The 18517-nt window shown below is 68.5% G+C and overlaps 4 protein-coding genes across 7 annotated transcripts in view; 3 read left to right on the plus strand and 1 right to left on the minus strand.

Annotated features, from left to right (window-relative positions):
• The window catches only part of DNAI2 (dynein axonemal intermediate chain 2), a 4957-nt gene extending 4128 nt beyond the window's left edge, over positions 1-829 (plus strand). The window contains exons 9-12 of the mRNA XM_030962170.1: positions 1-20; positions 91-237; positions 332-529; positions 610-829. The exon at positions 1-20 is cut by the window's left edge and continues 116 nt beyond it. Of these exons, the coding sequence (XP_030818030.1) occupies positions 1-20; positions 91-237; positions 332-529; positions 610-648 (404 nt within the window). The 3' untranslated portion in view covers positions 649-829. The remainder of the gene's footprint in view (positions 21-90; positions 238-331; positions 530-609) is intronic.
• Positions 830-1532: 703 nt separating this feature from the next.
• On the minus strand, positions 1533-5075 carry BTBD17 (BTB domain containing 17). The gene is made up of 3 exons (XM_030961966.1): positions 4853-5075; positions 3555-3831; positions 1533-3064 (listed from the first exon to the last, which is right to left on the minus strand). The coding sequence occupies exons 1-3, from the start codon at positions 4941-4943 to the stop codon at positions 1984-1986; spliced, it is 1449 nt and encodes a 482-aa protein (XP_030817826.1). The 5' UTR covers positions 4944-5075; the 3' UTR covers positions 1533-1983.
• A 3606-nt stretch (positions 5076-8681) lies between these two features.
• Positions 8682-9999, plus strand: GPR142 (G protein-coupled receptor 142). Its single transcript, XM_030962358.1, has 2 exons — positions 8682-8820; positions 9146-9999. Exons 1-2 carry the CDS (start codon positions 8682-8684, stop codon positions 9997-9999), a joined length of 993 nt encoding a protein of 330 aa, XP_030818218.1.
• A 1618-nt stretch (positions 10000-11617) lies between these two features.
• On the plus strand, positions 11618-17805 carry GPRC5C (G protein-coupled receptor class C group 5 member C). 4 transcript variants are annotated; one of them, XM_030961969.1, is made up of 5 exons: positions 11618-11657; positions 14942-15962; positions 16545-16642; positions 16838-16981; positions 17131-17805. In XM_030961969.1, exons 2-5 carry the CDS (start codon positions 14951-14953, stop codon positions 17161-17163), a joined length of 1287 nt encoding a protein of 428 aa, XP_030817829.1. In that variant the 5' UTR covers positions 11618-11657; positions 14942-14950; the 3' UTR covers positions 17164-17805. The 4 variants fall into 4 exon arrangements, with proteins under 4 accessions (XP_030817829.1, XP_030817827.1, XP_030817831.1 ...); XM_030961967.1 differs by lacking the exon at positions 11618-11657 and adding an exon at positions 13571-13635; XM_030961971.1 differs by lacking the exon at positions 11618-11657 and adding an exon at positions 13571-13635 and having other exon boundaries at positions 16548-16642.
• Positions 17806-18517: the final 712 nt, after the last annotated feature.

Genomic DNA, 18517 nt, shown 5'->3' on the forward strand with positions numbered 1-18517 from the left:
AGCCTTCCCTCAGCCTCAAGGTGGGTCCCCAGCACCTCTGGGAGCCTCACATCACCCCAGGGCCGAGTGTCACCCCCCACCTGTCCCCAGGTGTCCAACGATCCCCTGCTCAGCCTGTGCTCGCAGGACAACGGGCGCATCGTCGGCTGTGGCACCAGGATGGGCAATGTCTCCCTCCTGGAGATCTCCCCGGGGCTCTGCACCCTCCGGAAGAATGAGAAGACCCTGACCTCCACCGTATGTGCCCCCTGAGTGTGCCCACACTCTGCCTGCAGCCCTGTGCTGTCCCCAGCCACGTCAGTGTCCTCTGTGCCCCCACATGTGCCCCCAGATGTTCGAGCGGGAGGCGAGGCGGGAGAAGGTGCTGCAGGACAAGTACAAGGAGCGGCTGCTGCGGGAGCAGGAGCGCCTGCGGGCGCAGCCCGAGGAGCAGGAGGATCCAGTGCAGACATTCAAGCAGGCCCAAGAAGATTTCCTCTCCAGCATCAAGGCAGAGCGGCGCAGGAGGGGCCTGGAAGTGCCCGGAGAGGTAACGGGGATGGGACAGCCTGGCCACCACGGCAGGGACCCCAGCAAGGGCAGGGCACAGGGTGAACCTGCGTCTTTCAGGATGAAGAGGGGGAGGCAGCTGCACAGGAGCAAAGCTAGCAGAAGGAGTAGGAGGACGCCAAGGTCGGTGTGCTCCAGCTGCACCTTCCTGTCCCCTCCATGCCAGAGCTGCTGCAGGGGCAAAGCCACTGTCCCCAGGCCAGGCAGCTCTCCTGGGCTCTCTGCCTTCCTGGGCTCTCTGCCCTCCTGGCGTGGCAAGTGGGTGACCCTGCACAGCCCCCTGACCCCTCAGCTGCTCCCTGGCCTTTGCATCCTTATTTCCTTTGGTGTGAATAAACCTGTGCTTTCCATGTCACATTTCCTCTTTTGTCACAGCAGGGTCGAGCGGAGGGTGGGAAAGTCACGTCCTCCTGCTCCTCCTGTCCTTTCTTCAACCCAGGACACTCAAAGCCAGTGGCTGAGCACAGCCAAGCACCCACGGCAGCACAGGGTGTCCCTCAGTGTCCCCAGGCCGTGGAGCAGGGCACAGCAGGGTGGCTGGTGGCAGCAGGAGGCCCCAGTCCCCTCTGGGCTCTGTGTCCCCACAGGAGCAGCCCCGGGCTGGGTTATCAGTGCTGGGTAAACACAGCCCTGCTGACAGAACTGGCAGCCACCCCGACTCCTCACCCTCCTTAATTAATCATTAACGAGCTGCCAGCGATGGGGACATCACACGGGTGGCTCTCTGTGGGCTGAGGGGGAGTCCCCCGGCAGGACCCTTCCCCAGGCTCTGCTCAGGGGCTGAACCCACCCGTGGGTGAGCGATGCCAGGACAGGGTTCAGAGGCCATCACCCCCCCAAACCCACGCCAAGCAGGGACCCACATCCCCACAGGGAAATGCATCCATGCCTGGATGGGCGCTCTCCTTCCCAGGAGTTCCATTAGAAGGAGCTGGGCTGGGGAGCAGCGTCACCCCAAAGATGCCCCACACGTCCCACACTCATTTTCTGCTTTATTAGGAAAGGGGTGGGGGTACCTGGGCAAGGATGGGGCAGCTGCCACCACCAGTGGGGGAGGCTGATGGGCCCCCCACCCCCGGACTGGGCAGCTCTGTTGGCTCCTGAGCTGGACCCAGCTCCCCACACAGAGGGACCCCAGGGCTGCCTCACGGGAAGGATGGGCTGTCCCTGTCCCCATCCCCACACCCGAAATGTGCCCATGGACTGCACATTTCACCTCCTGCACCCCCTACATGGGTCTGGGGCACTCCCAGCATCCTCCATCCCCAGAGACGGCGATGGGGACGGGACATGGCAGGGGAACACTCAGGGAGGGGTGGGCAGTGCAGAGCTCAGTCCTGGAGCCCCCCAACGAGGGGACCCCCATCTACCTACAGGACCAAGCGTTCCCCCCACAGTGCTGGGGCCAGCACGGCAGCACCCGGCTACACCTCGTTACTTCTTCACCTTGATGAGGGAGTGGTAGACGGGCTTGATGATGATGTGCAGGTGCAGGGAGTTGTCGATGAGGTACTCGGAGGTGCGTTTCTGCAGGTCGGCGTGCACCAGGAAATCAGCGGCCTCGTCCGAGCTCTGGTGGAAGCTGTAGGCGTGTTTGACCAGCACGCGGCCCTGCTGCCTCACGCCCACCAGCACGGTCTTCTGGAAGCTGACACCGGCAAAATCGGGGCTGCTCATGGCCGGGGTGATGACGAGGCGAGGGCGCCCGTCCTCGATGCGCACGGGCTGGATGGCGCCCGCCACCGAGTCCGAGTAGACGGGGCGCAGGCTGACGGGCAGCCAGCGCGGCGAGAACAGCGCGTTCCACGTCACCCTCTTGCCGGCGTCGTGGCTGCTGGGCCCCAGCTGCGTCTGGAAGCTGGTGCTGCGGTCGTCCCGCGCCGGGTTGGTGATGACCCACTGGGAGCCCCAGCTGGGGGCGAGGTAGTTGCGGGGCAGGAACATGCTGCAGTTGACGTCGAAGTACTTGGCAAAATGGAGCGGGGAGGCGGCGTGGAACTGGAAAGCCTGGAAGAGCAGGTCCTGCACGGCGGCGCGGTGCCGCGCCAGCACCGCCGACTGCGCCTGCAGCCGGAACAGCTGGCTGGGCGCGATCATGGGGTAGCGGATGGCGCGCAGCACCCGCTCGGCCACAGGCGCCTCAGGCTGCCGCCGGCTCAGCCAGCCCTCCACGGCGGTGTAGAGCTCCAGCTCGCTGTGCAGCACCAGGTCAGAGCGCTCCAGCAGCAGCAGCAGCAGCTCCACGCTCACCGAGCCCCACTCGGCACTGCCCAGCACCGCGGACAGGTTCCAGGCCAGGAACTGCAGGCAGCTCTCCTGCAGCGCCGCGTCCCCGACACGCACGGCGTAGTGGTACCAGCCCACCACGTGGCCCTGGCTGGACTCGCTGGCCAGGTGGGTCCTCATGTATTCGGCCACGCCGCGCTGCAGCCCCCAGACCCGGTATTTGCTGGCCAGCTGGTGCATGGGGATGGCCTGGTGCAGCAGGATGGAGACCCCCCCGCAGTACAGGTACCTGGGGCAGAGCAGGGGGTGGTGACATTGGGGACATCCAATCCCGGCAGCTGAGTTCCCAGGGGAGCAGCCTCTGCCCTGGGCTGCTTTCCACTGAGTATTCCCACCCCATGGGGTCCCCAGGGTTTCCAGAGAAGCATCACCCCCTCCTTGGATGCTTCCCTCCCATTCCACGTGATCTCCATGGTCCCCAGCGGAGCATCCTCCTTCCCTGGCTGCATCCCACAAAGTGGAGCATCCACCTTCTATGGCTGCATCCCTCCAGGATCCCATCCCACAGGGTTTCCTTCTTGGGAGATCCTGAGAGGAATCCTCCCTCTTGGGCTGCGTCCTTCCCAAACTGCACATCCCTCCCAAAACGCACATCCCACTAGGTCCCTGTGGTTCCCAAGGGAACATCCCCATCCTTGGCTGCATCCCTCTGGCCATGCCCATCCCGTGGAGCTCTCCGTGGTTCCCAGGAGAGCTGCGCCCTCTCCTCCCCATCCCACCTGATGAATTTCTCGAAGAGCGCGGCGGTCTCGGGCGGCTCGTACAGGGTCACGACGCTCTGGTTGCGCAGGAGGCTCTCGAAGACCTCGCTCTGGAGGCTCAGCAGCAGCTGGTGCGTGTGGAACACCTTGGGCTCATCGGAGGCGGCCGAGCGGACCCGCAGCACCGAGTCGCTGCCGTTGCCATTCTGCAGCAGCTCCTGCAGCCGCTGCAGCAGCGTCAGCGAGTGGTTGATGGTGGCCGCCGTGGAGTCCCCACTAAAGTCGGCTTTTTGGGCTGTGGAGAGATGGGACCGTCCCAGAGCTGCACCCCAGTGCCGGGCACTGAGCTGGGGTGGGGTTACCGGGGGGCTGTGCACCTCCTGCCTCTGCTCCCCCAGTGCCAAAGGGCTGCTGGTGCCAAAGGGAGTGTGGGGGAACAAAGGACATGGGGACATTTGTGTCCCTGGGAGCCAAAAAACTGCCTTTCTGCAGCAGAAGGGCTGAGACCACCATGTCCCAGGCTGGGGTGTGCTGGGAAATGGCCGGGTGCCGGCAGCACTGGCTCTCAGCCCAGTCTGCCTGTCCTGATCCCGTCCCCGCTGTGGGCAGAGGGAGCCCCGGGCATTGCCCTGATCCCTCGCATCCCTGATGGATACGTGGGGGGACAGAGAGCCCGTGGGTGTGGGGAGCCAGGCAGGCTCTGCCCCACAGCCAGAAATGGGGTCCCGAGCAACCTGGGGACACCCAGTGCCCTGGTGTCACTTCAGGTCCGTGCTGGGATCCCAACAGGGACTGCAGAGGGATCTGGGAATGTGGAACAGGGATCTCCACGCTCCTGTGGGCACTGGGATCCTTCCTTCCTCTGCTCTTCTCCCTCCTGACACCAGTCCCACCCGCTCCTCGGAGCATCCTTTCCCCAGGAGGAATTTGGCCCCGTCTGTCTCAAATCCATCTTCCTTCTCAAATCCCGTCTTGCCGACGGATTACCCTTCCCGGCGCCGGCTTAAGGCCGGGGGATGAGGAAGAGGAGCGGAGGTGAGGAAGGGGAGCAGGCGCTCTGTACCCCGCGGTGCTGGACTTGTCTGCCCGCGGCACCGAGCCCTTCCCGGGGCACCCACCAGCGAGCACAACCCGGCCCCGAGAGCGCAGCACACCCAGGAGCCAGTTCCATCCCCTCCGGGCACCCCGAGGGCAGCCGGAGAGCCGCGCTCAGCTCTCCATCAGCCGCCGAGCCGCACCCCGGCACCCGGCGAGGGCAGCGGTACCCGCGCCTCGGGGACCCTCCGCGCCTTCCCCCGCGCCACGGCCACCCTTACCGGCTTGCACGGTGAAGAGGAGGAGGAGGAAGGCGGCGGCAGAGCCCCAGCGGCGGGTGGCCGCGGGCCGGGTGCCCGTCAGCCTGGCCATGGCGTCGCAGGCGCATCTGCCGGGTGCGGCGCACGCTGCGCGCCCGGCGCTTATGTAGGCCACGCGCCCTCCCGGCCCGCGGGCCCGCGCCGCCGCATCGATTGGTGGAAACTGGGACCGGCCGTTGCCACGGGAACGGCTTCCAGCCCCCTCGCATCCCACCGGGACCCCCAGCCCCAGCCCCGCACCCCGGGGTGCTCCGCAGCGGGGACGTGGCCGTGCGGGACCCGGCGCTGCCGCCACCGCCGCACGGAGCCCCACGCGTGGCCGCGGCGCTTTGTGCCGGGGTCTTTGCATTCAGGGCACAGCTCGGTGGCCTCCCGCTCCCCCCGGCTCATGGGTATTCATGCCGGCAGCAGCCCATCACCATGGCATCCGCACTGCCGGCAGGAACTGCCTGCCCTTTTCCCAGCCTTTGCAGCCAAGAGGCCGCCCGTGCGCCCTGTGCGGCCTCCCTGGCCCCCCGCCCGCCCCGACGCCTCTTGGGGGGCTTCACCACCGGGCTGGGCCCCCCCAAAGCCGCAGCGCCACAGCAGCAGGATGGGGCGGTGCTGGGTGAGCAGGGCAGGGACAGCGGCTGTCGGCCAAGTGGTGCCGACGCCACCGGGGCTGTGACCCCGGTGGGGACCCAGGACCCCCGGCGCAGGGACACATCCCGCAGAGGAGGAGCACAGCCCGCAAGGGCACCGCAGCCCCTTACCCACTGCCGAGGAGCCCCGTGCCCTGCGCAGCCCTTTGAACACGGGCTTAGACACGGTTCCAGATGTTGGGCGTGGGCAGATGTTGCAGCAGCTGCCGAGGGGGTGGGATCACCATCTGTCCCTGACCCTTGGGCAAGGAGATTCAGCCAAGGAGACTCAGCACAAGACACCGAGCAGCCCCACGCCGCGCTGCTGGGGCTCCCTGGCCCCTTGCAGGGACGCGCAGGGGGGCGATGCTGACGCCCTGAGCACCCCCAAAACCGCGGTGCCAGCAGAGCGCCCTGCCCGGGGGGGTGTCCTTGCACCGTGGGGCCGCGGGGGACAAGGCCCCCGCCGCGGCACAGCCGGTTCACGGCTCAGCGCGTCCTCCGACGCCTCATTTCACCACCGCCTGATAAACAACAGCCTGTGCGAGCGTGTGCCCGGCGCGCCGCCGGCACCGCGCCAGCCCGGGCGGCGGCCACAGCCCGGGCACCCCCGTGCTGGGCTGCTCAGGGCCTTGGGGGGACACGGGGGAGCGTGGGGCTGGTCCTGGAGGTCGCCAGGGGACAGGGTGACACCTCCCAGTGCGCGGGGAGGTGAGGGAGCAGCTGTGCCGGCCCGGCTGAGGGCTGGCTCACCATAGCGACATGCGCCAGGCAGCAGGGCCAGGGCATCGCCCCGCGGGCTGGGGGGCACCGGAGGGACTGAGCTGGACCCAGGGACCGGCAGGGGACAGCAGGGCCCTCCCTGTGCTGCTGGGGAAACTGAGGCACGGTGTCCTGGCAGTGGGCACTTGGGAGCAGCCAGTGCAGAGCCCAGCAGGGACAGGCAGGCAGCGCACACGGATTCACGCTCGTGTGCACTCACGTCACACGCGGTGCACACCCGCTCCTCCTGTCCCCAGAGGTGGCGCCGGCCCAGCTGCCCCCGGAGCGCCATCCCTACCGCTCTAGGGCGGGGAGGAGCCCTGTCACGGTCACCTGGAGCTGCCCAGGTGACCCTTCCCGGCCCCCGCGGGAGCAGAGGGCCGGTGCTGACGTCCCCGTGCCCTGCCCGCGGCGCTCTCCCTCCGCCCCGTGCCCCGCGCCCCGGGAGGCTGCGCCGTGCTGCGGGTGCCCGCGGGGACAGGGACACGGAGCGCGCAGAGGACACGGACACCGGCGGCACACGGACACTGACCGGGACACACGGACAGCGGTATGTCCCTGGCAAACACCGAGCCCAGGGAAGGTGGCGCTGCGCGGCCGGCGGGTGGCACTGGGGCCAGCCAGGTGACAGTCCCTGTCCCGCAGGCTTTGGGGAGCGGGAGCCCGGGCAGGGGGAGCAAAAGGGGCCCCAGAGCGATCCCACCCCACCCCAGCTGCATAAAGGGGATCGGGCTGGGAAAGGGTTAAGATGTTCGCGGTGCAGCTGCAGCCGATCGATGCCTCAGTTCCGCGGGGGACGTGGATGGACGGGACCTCCCGCTGATGAACCGGAGCTAATTTGCAGTTAATTGGCCCCCCTCTGCTCCCCCATCCTCCCCCTTCTTCTCCCTCGGGCTGCGCTCAGGGTCTTGCTTCGGTTCCGGCCGGGAGTCGCATGGTCGGGGAGGTGGGACCCCCGGGATCCCACACACATCTCGGCACTTCTGGGGGAGCAGATCCATCACCGGGGGTCCCGGAACAGGAGAGAGACCTGCCCGCCCGTCCAACGCCGGCCCTGAAGCCATCGAGGAGTACAAAGGGAATTTGGGGTGCCCCTGGGGCCAGGGTCAGACTGGGAGGAGTGTGGTGCCAGGTACCCCCTCCCGGAGGTCGGGACCTCCCTTTACATCTGCACCCCAGGATTCCAAGATATCCCCCTCCCAAAGAGCGCCCCACAACCCCCGGGGCCCGGATCCCCCTACAGCCCAGAACCCCCATCCCAGGACCCCCAGGACCCCCGCACCCCCCAATCCCCATCCCAGGATCTCCCATCATCCCCCACCGGGACCGGGGATGGCGGTCCCTATGGGATGCAAATTTGGGAGGGTTTCTGACCAATCAGAACGCAGCGCTCAGCTCCGGCCCCACCCCTCCCGGGGAACCCTCTCTGATTGGGTGAGGCCGGGCTCCCCTGAGCCAATAGGAGCACAGAGCTCAGTAGGGGGTGGAGCCTCCCTGGTTTATGAATGGGCGAGGGCAGCGCGGGCACGATCCGGGCGTGGGGAGAGGGCAGAGGGACCGGGGCAGGGACCGGGTCACAGATAGGGCAGGGATGGGGCACAGATAGGGGCACAGATGGGGCAGGGACCGGGGCAGGGACCGGGTCACAGATAGGGCAGGGATGGGGCAGGGACCGGGGCACAGGTAGGGCAGGGATGGGGCACAGATGGGGCAGGGATTGGGGCCCAGATAGGGCAGGATGGGGCAGGGACCAGGGCACGGATAGGGCAGGGATGGGGCAGGGATCGGGGCACAGATAGGGATGCGGATACGGATCCGGATACGGATCCGGATCCGGATCCGGCGGGGATGTGGGCAGGGCCATGGGCAGCGCTCCTCCAACTCCGCTGCCTCAGCCTGAGGAGCTGGAAAAGGACCCAGCTGGCAGCCTGGAGATGGCCACCCCACACTTGGCACCACTAGGACCCCCTCCATCATCACCTCTGGGTCCTCTCTGCCACCACTGGGAGCCGTCTGGCGGCACCCAGCCCGGGCTGGGGGCCAGAGGCTCCCTCTGCTGGCAGCTGCCCCAGAACATGATGTTTTAATCCGGTTTTCTACAAAAACGGGGCTGAGGGATAAAGAAGGAGCAGCTCTGGCAGCGGGGGCTCTGCTGGGACATGGCACAGGGGGCTTGGGGTGCATTGCCTCCCATGGGTGCAGCAGCCCCAGGTCTGCCTGAGGTGGCACATTTGGGAGCTGCCCACTGCCCATGGATGCTACAGGACAAGGGAGCCACAGTGGGGACATCCAGGCCATGGCCCCTGTCCCCAAGCCCCCTGTGCCATGTCTGACCTCCCCCCGGGTGCCATCAGGATCTGATGCCCTTGGTGCTCCTGTGTCTCCTCCCAGCCGGTTTGTGGTGGAAGATGACGGTGCCAGTGCCCAACAGCACGGCGGTGTCGTGGGCACTGCCAGAGCCAGAGCTGGAGCTGGAGCGGTCACCCTGCCTGGTTGGCATTGTGCCCATCGTGTACTACAGCGTCCTGCTGGGGCTGGGGCTGCCAGGTGAGGGGGCAGAGGGGGCTGGGGGGCTGGAAATAAAAACCCTCAGGATAGAGGGGCTTAACCTGCTCTCCCCAGCCTCAGACCTGGCCGCAGTGCCCGGCTGTGCTGCCCGGCCCAGGGCAGGTGCCACCGCCACGGGGACAGATGGTATTTGCATTGCTTGGGCTGGCACACGGAAGAGATTAATCAGCCCAGCAAATCCCCATGGCACTGGGATATTTATAGCTGCCCTCAGCTGCAGCCTGGGCAGCCCTGGGGTCCGGGTGCTGCAGGGGGGCTGTGAACCCCCAGCTCTCACCTCCCCTCATCGCTCCCCTCCCTGCAGTGAACATCCTGACCGCCGTGGCCCTGTCCCGCCTGGCCGCCAGGACCAAGAAGTCGTCCTACTGGTACCTGCTGGCCCTGACCACCTCCGACATCCTCACCCAGGTCTTCATCATCTTCGTGGGCTTTATCCTGCAGACAGCCATCCTGGCGCGGGCAGTGCCCAGCGCCTTCATCCACACCGTCACCGTGCTGGAGTTCACAGCCAACCACGCGTCCACCTGGGTGACCGTGCTGCTGACCGTGGACCGCTACGTGGCCCTGTGCCACCCTCTGCGCTACCGCGCCGTGTCCTACCCGCGCCGCACCCGCCGGATCATCGCCGCCGTCTTCGCCGCCGCGCTGGCCACCGGCGTCCCCTTCTACTGGTGGCTGGACATGTGGCGTGATGCCGACCCCCCCACGGCGCTGGACACGGCGCTCAAGTGGCTGCACTGCGTCACCATCTACTTCCTGCCCTGCAGCGTCTTCCTGGCCGCCAACTCCGCCATCATCCGCAAGCTGCGGCGGCGGAGGCGCGCGGGGGGCGGCAAGACCACGGCGCTGCTGCTGGCCGTCACCGGCGTCTTCGTGGTGCTCTGGGCTCCCCGCGCCGTCGTCACCATGTGCCACCTCTACGTGGCCTCGGTCAGGAGGGACTGGCGCGTGCACCTGGCCTTGGACGTCGCCAACATGGTGGCCATGCTCAACACCTCCCTCAACTTCTTCCTCTACTGCTTCGTCAGCCAGACCTTCCGCCGCGCGGTGGGCGAGGTGCTGCGGGGGCAGCCCCGGGCAGCCCCCCACCGTGGCAGCGCTCACTGCCCACCCCCGGGCCTGGAACCGCTGAAGCTGTTGGGCAGCACCGTGCTCTGAGCCAGGGCAGTGCCCGGCTGGCAGCCCCGGTGCCCACCCAGCCCCACGCATTGCACCGGGACCAGGGACATCCCCACTCTCTCCACAGAGCCAGGGTTCCTGCTGCTGGGGGTGGCAGGAGGAGGGGGCTGTGCCCAGACACTCATTTGGGGATGTCGTGGTGCCTGCCTGGCAGCAGCAGCCCAGGGTGGGCAGCTCAGCCCTGCCCATGCTCAGCCCCTGGCACAACACTGGAGCTCATCCAGGGAACTCATCCAGGACACGCCCCAGCTCAGTGGCACCGAGGGTCCTGGGGAGCCCAGGGCTGCCCGTGGTGAGGGATGGAGGCACAAATGAGCTCCTGTGAGCCCTGACAAGGCCGTGGTGCCCGCTGGGTGCCACTCCATAAACTGCCGTGCTGAGACCGAAGCTCTGCCTGGATCCGGCTCCCTGGGGGCAGCTGGCACGGAGGCGCCCTGCTGCAGCATCTCTGGCACATCTCTGCCCTGCCCATCCCCGTGCCCCTGCCCCGCTGCCCGGGAGTGCTGGGGGAGCACCCACAGGGTCTGCTGGCTGTCCCCTGTGGTGGGGTCTGCACACACGGTAAGGTCACAGCTCCCGGCCCCCCCATTAATCCCCATGGTTGCAGCCCCCGGGCAATGCCCCCCTGCATCGGGTGCAGCCAGAGCTGCCCTCCCAGTTACACCAGCGCCAAACTGGTGTGACGCTGGAGGAGTGGCCGTGCCGCGCCAGCCTGTCCCCAGCTGCCGGCAGAGGGCAGGGATGGGACGCTGCGGAGCTGGCACTGACGGGGCAGGGAGCTGGCACCCCCAGCTCCCCAAACCGGCCCCGCCGCCACCCTAATTCCCCGTAAGGTCCTTAACGTAATCCCCAAAACCGTCCAGCATTCCGCCCGGATTCCCGAGACGGGGCAGGGCAGACCCAGGGGGTGCCCGGGGGGGGGTCAGGACCCCAGCTGGCTCCTGGCAGGGCACAGAGACACCCCCAAACCCCAGCAGCCCCCCTGCCCACCCCCGAGCCCGGCTGTGCCCGCACTGGGGTGGGATGGGGCGCAGCCTTTGCCCGCCGGGTGTGGGGCTGAGCCCCCCACGGACCCACCCTGCCCCCGGGTCATCCTCCGGCGTGGACAGACCCCTCCGGGGATGTCACCTCATGCCAGGATCCCCACGGGGGGACAGGGTTAAAGCCCGACCCGGTGGCGCGGGGGGTACCTGGGAGGTTCTCGCTCCATTAATTCTGGCACGTGAGGAGAGCAGGACCGGGAAGGGATTAGTTATTAACCCGAGCCGGGCAGGGGCTGAGGGGCCGCGGGCCGGGGGCTCGGCTGCCTCGGGAACCCTCGGCGGGAGCTCTGGGATTGCCACCGCCCCCCTCCCCGATCGCCAGCGGCCCCCCTGTGCCAACCGGTGCGTATTTACTTGGCAAAGGAGGTGGAAATGTGCTGACGGCGTCCGCCGGAGCGAGGGGCTCCGCTGGGAACGGCTCCGAGCCGCGGCCGGAGCGGCGGGAGGCTCTGGGAGGGCGGCGGGGACCCCCAGCTCCGGGTCCTTGCCGAGGGAAGCCGCGCGGAGCCGGGGCTCAGCCAGCCGTGCCACCGTGCCCGCCGTGCCACCGTGCCCGCCGTGCCCGCCGCCCGTCCCTGCGGCTCCCGAGGAAAGGTAAGCCTGGAAAAAATGCGTGCTGATGTTTTCGGACAGAGCCTGGCCGGGCTCCAGGTGCCGGTGCTGAGCGACAGCGCAGCCCCCCGGTGTGGCCCCAGTGCTGGAAGGACCAGTTCTGCCCAGTTCCAGCACTGGGATCGCGGCTCCCAGCCCACCCAGAGCCCCGGCAGCCAAAATCGGGCTCTGCCCGTGCCGGGAGGTCAGGGCCGGGCATCCCGAGAGGAAACCGAGGGTGGCACAGGGTGGGCATCACCCCCCAGTGACCGCACAGCCTTTGGGGTTTTTCTGTAGGACCTGCCGGGAGCAGGCAATGGGGCTGGAAACGCGGGCAGGGTCCCGCTGGGGAGGGGGAGCAGAAAACGCCCGCAAGGGGTGGAACACGAGGGTCTCCGTGGGGAGGGGGCTGGAATCACCCGCCGTGGGGGGATGGGGGGTTCCCATGGGAAGGGGGTGAGGGAATCACCGGCCAAGGACGGGGACACGGCAGCAAACGCTGCGGGCAGCCTCGGCGGGACGGGCGCCTGCCGGTGGCCCCCGCGGGGGTCACGGGGGTCTGTGCTGAGTCAGCAGCCGGGAAAGCCTGCGGCGGAAGGAAGCAGCCGGTGGAGAGGCCGGGCTGCGCTGTGGGGGCGGCAGGACAAGCGGCCTCCGCTCCCGGCACCGCTTAGCCAAGGCTGAGCCTTTCCCGGGGAGCGAGGGCTGCCCGATCCTGGGGCCAAACCCCTGGGGAAACTGAGGCACGAGGGCCGCTGCAGAGCCCCCTGCCTGCCCCGTGCGAGGGCAGGGGTGATCCAATCCCAAACACCATCCCGGAGCCGAAGGATCCTTAGGAGGAGGGCGGGAGGGTGGCGGTGCCGCAGCTCCGAGCCCGGACACGCCGTCTGTCCCCGGGGGCTCCGGCGGGCGCCGGTCCTTGAGCCACGGGTGCCGCCGGTTCCGGTGGGAGCCGGTCCTGCCGCTGGAGGCTCTGCTGCCCTTTCTCCCCGGATTGTTTTCACCCCGGCCCGGATCGGGGCAGGCCCCGCCGGAGGCACATTGAACTTTTCTCTGCATCCTTCACCCTCTTGCTTCACCCTCCCGAAATAGCAGCTCCTGCCTGGAAACCTCTCCCAGGGCTGGCGGGGCCTCGGGGTGCCCCAAACCTCCCAGGGCTTTTCCCCATCCCCAGGGATGAATGGGGTGATTGTGGGGTGCCCATCCCAGCTCCAGGGTGGCGACCACCCCCGTCGGGACAGGGACCACCAAACCCTGCCAGTGCGCGGGCTGGGGCTGCCCTTGTCCCCAGCCCTCCTGCAGAAAGGGCTTTTCTGGGCTTTTCTGGGTCCTGCTGCCCTGCCAAGGGCTCCGGCTTTATCCATCAGCTGACATTCCTCCGGGAGGCCCCTCCAGGCCGGAGAATCCTTACACGGACGATGGGGCCGCCTGTGGAGCGCCACTCCCGGCTCCCACCCCCGAGCCCACCGGGGCTGGGAGATCGCGGCTGGGTGACACAGACCCCGCTCTCCGCCCCTTGTCCCCGGAGGGTCCTTCCTGCAGGGCCAGGCTGAGACCCCAGACCCATCACACCGATGGCCAGGTGGGCTCACCCCTGCTTCACCCCCAGCCCTCAGCCCCGTCCGTGCCCCGGGCAGCCCCCCCGCTCCTTCCCTTGTCCCCTGAGTGTCGTTCCCGGGGAGCAGCGCTCGGCAAAGCCAGGCTGAGCCCCCAGACCCATCACACCGATGGCCAGGTGGGCTTCCCCCAGTTCCGTGGGCTCTTTCCCCCCCCAGCCTCCTCCGTGTCCCGGTGCGGACCGCGGTGTCCCCGCCCGGTGCGGCGGGGCAGGTCCCGGCCGGCCCCAATCGCGCTCCCGGGGCTGAGCCGCACCTCGGGGAGGGGCCGGGCCGGGCCGGGCAGGCGCACGGTGCGGCGGCACCGGGGCTGCCTGGGCTCGGCACGGGGGGAGCGCAGCGCCGGGCACCGGGGGCTGCGGCCGGTGAGCGGGGCGGGGCGCGGGGCGAGCCCTGCGGGACTGGGGGGCACCGGCAACGCCGACGGGAAGGGGACCGGGACCGGCACCGAGAGCCGCCCGCCCCCGCAGCTCCTCCGGCCGGAGATTTGGGGGCGGCTCCGGCGGAGTTTCGGGGCCAGGACCTGGCGGGAGCGCCGGGAAGCACCGGGAAGCACCGGGACGGTGCGGGATGGGGGTGCGGGAGGACGGGGCGGGGGGGACCGGCGGAGGGGCAGGGGGAGCGGGACGGGAGTGCGGCGGCGGCACCGGGCAGGGGGAGCTGGGGAAGCCAACGGGCGATGCGAGGGACCGGGCGGGGTTGCAGGAGGAGCAGAACTCGGGACGCGGGTGCAGCCGCCGGGGGCGCGGGGGAAACCGGGCGGAGGGTGCGGGGATACCGGGCTGGAGGGGGGCGGGAAACCGGGCTGGGGGACGCGCTGGGAACCGGAGGCGGCGGAGCTCCTGGAACCTGCGGGCACAGCGGCTCCGTCCCAGCGTGGTGCTGGGGGTCCCTGTGCCCCTCCCGGGCCGGTTTGGGGTGCCCGGTTCGGGGTGACCCTCGGGGCACCGGGGCTCCCTGCCCCGGCATGTCCTTGCTGGGGTCTCCTCCCGGGTTCCTCCCCCAGCAGTGGGGCTGCGGCTTCCTCACTGCTCCTCTTCCCCGTGCCCACCATGAGGTGGCAGGAATGGGGTGGCAACGGTGGGGACAGGGACTGGGACCCCGTGCCGTGCCGTGCCATGCTGTGCCGTGCCGTGCCAGGCTGCGGCTGCCTACGTGCCAGCAGGCTGGACATGCGACCTGCCCTGGGCCGGTGCCCAAAGCCAGAGGGAAGTGGGACAGGAGAAGCGGAAAGAGGAACGTGGTGCATGCAGGGACAAGGCAAGGGGACAGCTCTGTCCCTCAGTATCCCTTCTGCCATCTGGGCTGGGACCACCTTTGGTGTTCCTGGGAAGCCATCGGGCACGGGGCTGCTCCTGACACTGCAGGAAGGGATCAGGAGAATTCCCAGAGAATTCCCATGTTGGGAGGGATGATAGGGGGCACGGAGGGGCTGAGCCCCTCGTCAGCTGCCACCAACCTCCAGGCAAGGAGCCAATGTGGCTGCCTGGTCCCATCATGATCTCCATGGCCGTGTTGGCTGAGCTCAGCTGTGCCAGCAGGGCAGAGCTCCCCAGGACCCCACTGCTCACCATGGGATGATGCCCAGTGGGGACCACGGCCAGGGATGCTCTGGCTGGGAGCTGATCCCCATCCCCAGCCCCTGTGTCCTGACCGGGCTGTGTCCCACAGGGTCCCTGGATGCCACGGAGCAGGATGGGCACCACGGCCGTGCTGCTGGCCCTGCTCCCCACAGCCACCGCGCAGCCCACACCGCCCCCGGGCTGCGGCCACGACCTCTCCTCCCTCTACTACAATCTCTGTGACCTCTCAGCGGGCTGGGGCATCGGGGTGGAAGCAGTGGCCAGCCTCGGCGTGGTGACCACCTTCGTGCTCACCATCGTCCTGGTGGCCAGCCTGCCCTTCGTGCAGGACCACCAGAAGAAGAGCCTGGTGGCCACGCAGGTCTTCTTCCTTCTGGGCACCTTCGGCCTCTTCTGCCTGACCTTCGACTTCATCGTGGGGCCGGATTTCTCCACCTGCACCTCCCGCCGCTTCCTGTTCGGCGTCCTCTTCGCCATCTGCTTCTCCTGCCTGCTGGCCCACGCCGTGGCCCTCAACTTCCTGGCACGGCGCAACCGAGCCCCGCGGGGCTGGGTGACGCTGGTGGCAGCCCTGTCCCTGGCCTTGGTCGAGGTCATCATCAACGCCGAGTGGCTCCTCATCACGGTGGCACGGCACGAGGGTGGCCCCGGGGACCCCTGCCAGCTGGCGGGCGCCGACTTCGTCATGGCGCTCATCTACGTCATGGCCCTGCTGGTGGCCGCCTTCGGCGCCGCCTGGCCCGTGCTCTGCGGCCGCTACGGCCGCTGGCGCAAGCACGGCGCCTTCATCCTGGCCACCACCGGCCTCTCCATGGCCATCTGGCTGGCGTGGACCGTCATGTACCTGTACGGGAACCGGCGTGCCGGCCGCGCACCCGGCTGGGATGACCCCACGCTGGCCATCGCGCTGGCGTGCAACGCCGCCGCCTTCCTGCTGCTCTACGCCATCCCCGAGGTGACGCACACGACGCGGCGCAGCCCCGAGCAGGCCTTCGAGGACGATGGCTACCCCACGCGGGGGGTGGGCTACGAGACCATCCTCAAGGAGCAGAAGTCGCAGAGCATGTTCGTGGAGAACAAGGCCTTCTCCATGGATGAGCCGTCCTTTGGTAGGCGCCAGGGCTCGCCAGGGACCTTCTCACCCCGTGGCAGGGTGGGCACCATCCTCTTGGGGACCCTGGGGATGTCCCCACCGAGGATGGCAGTGGAGGGTGGGTGACGAGACGTCTGGCAGTGACCTGCCCGGCACTGGCGCCTGCTGCTGTTGTGGCTCCCCAGAACTGGCCGGGCTGGGTGTACCAGTTTGGGCTGAGCCCAGCAGCCACAGGGAGCTCCCTCCCTCCCTCTCTCCCTCCCCAGCGTGGGGTGCCCGCGGCTCCTGCCCCTCTGCCCCGGGCCCACGAGACCCTGCAATAACACGAGGTGGTGACAGTCCCAGCAGGGATCGTGGGCAGGTGTGCCAGGTGTCTGCTCCCCACGGGGGAGGGAGGCTCCCCCTGAGCAGCACCTGCACCCGAGAGACCCTACAATAACAAGCCATGGCCAGGCAGCAGCGATGCCATCCCTGGGGACAGGAGTGTCCTGCGGGAAAGGCAGGCAGCTGCTGAGTCAGCTCGTTAAACCTGCTAACGAGGTACAGGGAGCCCCAGAGGGGTGGCACTGGCTCCATGGTGACTGTCCCCGTGTCTCAGCAGCCAAGAAGCCGGTGTCCCCATACAGTGGCTACAACGGGCAGCTGCTGACCAGCGTCTACCAGCCCACCGAGATGGCTCTGATGCACAAGGGGATGGTGAGTGTGACACCAGGAGTGGCCACATCCTGCCAGGAATGACAGGAATGGGGGACAGGGTGTGGGTGGGGTGTTCCTGTCACCCCTGTGTCCCAATGGCTGCTCTAACGGGGTGGGGACCTCCCAAGCCTTCCACCCCGTGGGGCTGGGGCGTTCCCGGTGCCGTGACCTTCCCCCCCCGTGTCTGTCCCTCAGAGTGAAGGTGCCTACGACGTGATCCTGCCCCGTGCCTCCACCAGCCCCATGCCTGGCAGCGCCAGCTCCACGCTCCGAGCCGAGGATGCCTTCACGGCGCAGGTGCGGCACTCCAGCATCCCGAGGGACACCCGCGGCTGCCAGGTGGGTGAACAGTGGCTGCAGCGGGGGCAAAGTCCGGCCCTGCCATGGTGACAGGCTGCCCGGCACCCAGAGCCCCCCCCGGTGGGTCAGGGTACACATCAATGGTCCTGGTGCCGCCCTGTCCTGGTGCCACCCCGCTGTGCCCACAGGTGCAGTCCCCGTACAGCAGGAACCGCTGGTGAAGCCCCCGTGACGCAGCTCCCGCAGCGCCGGCACAGCCGAGGGCTCGCCCAGCCCCATCCCGCCCTGACTGACGCGTGAATGCCACCCCGTGAGGTGTGAATGCCGCCCCGGCTGGCAGCCAGAGCCGATTCCTGCCCGTGGGACGCCTGGACACGGCCCCAGAGCCAGCGCTCCCACCTGCCCTGCCCGTCCCACCTGGCCATGGACCCCTCATCCCTGCCTCAAGGACTGGCTCCCGTGAGGACACCCCCGGCTGTCACCTTCGTGATGCACAGACCCCTCTGCCACCCCCAGGCCATGGACCCTCCAAAGCTGGGGAGCCCGTGGGACCCCGCTCAGGGCACCCCCAGCACTGAGCCCCTGGCCCTGCACTAACCCCCCCAGCCTGGGCACCCCGAGCTGAGCTGGCCCCATCCCACCTCAGGGCACAAGGGGACACCAAGTTGTGCCCAGCTCTGTGCCTCTGTTTCCCCGTGCAGGGGAAGGGGGATCAGTGCCTTGCTGGGGCTGGGGACCAGCCCCCCCCAGCTCTGGCCGCCTTCTCGGTGCCTTTCCCCCCCTGCAGGGAGTGGGCAGGGAGCTGGGCCCCTCGCCCTCCTTGTGGCTTTTCTGCCAAGTTTCCTTTTCATTTTTTTCAGGTCGCCCCAATAAAGGTGGTTTTTCCTACGATGCTGTCGCAGGATGCAGTCATGGGGGTCCCAGGTGTTCCCCAGCCCAGGGGCTGCTCCCACGGGCTCAGCCCCGTGCCCCCATTCAGGGGAGGGACAGGGAGCACAGGGGGCTCCGGGCAGGGTCCTCGGCACCCCCATCCCCCAGGCGGGGCCGGGATGCCGTGGGCAGATGGGCTGCCGGGCAGGAGGTGGCACGGCACGGAGGACGTGCCAAGGTCGCGGTGGTTTTCCCGCTCGGATTGCCTTCCCCTCCAGAGCCATTCCTGCTCCTCCGGGCAGGAAGCCTGCGGCCAGCAGTGCCATGAATTATTCAGGGCTGGAACGGCTCGGTGGGGGCAGCGGGTGACCGGGTCTCCTTGAGCCGGAGCCGGGATGGCGGCGCCGGGGCCGCCGGTGGGCACGCGTGCCCTGCACCGTGTCCGCACAAGGGACACGCAGCGGGAGGGTGGCACTCGCCACGTCCCGCCTGTGCCTTTAGCGGGCACAAACCCCCCCCCCGGGGACGCGGTGTTGGCAGCGGGATGTGGCCGTGCCCCCCGGGCTGCGCTGCGTCAGCCGTGTTTACCTGGCACCTGTGTTTACCTGGTGCCGAGCGGCAGCGGGGACATTGCCCAGCAGCACCAGGCACTCGGTGTCACCAGGGCCACTGTCACCACAGCACACACTCCTCCCTCCTCCCGCC

This window comes from Camarhynchus parvulus, chromosome 18, assembly GCF_901933205.1.
Source record: "Camarhynchus parvulus chromosome 18, STF_HiC, whole genome shotgun sequence".
Taxonomy (NCBI): Eukaryota; Metazoa; Chordata; class Aves; order Passeriformes; family Thraupidae; genus Camarhynchus; species Camarhynchus parvulus.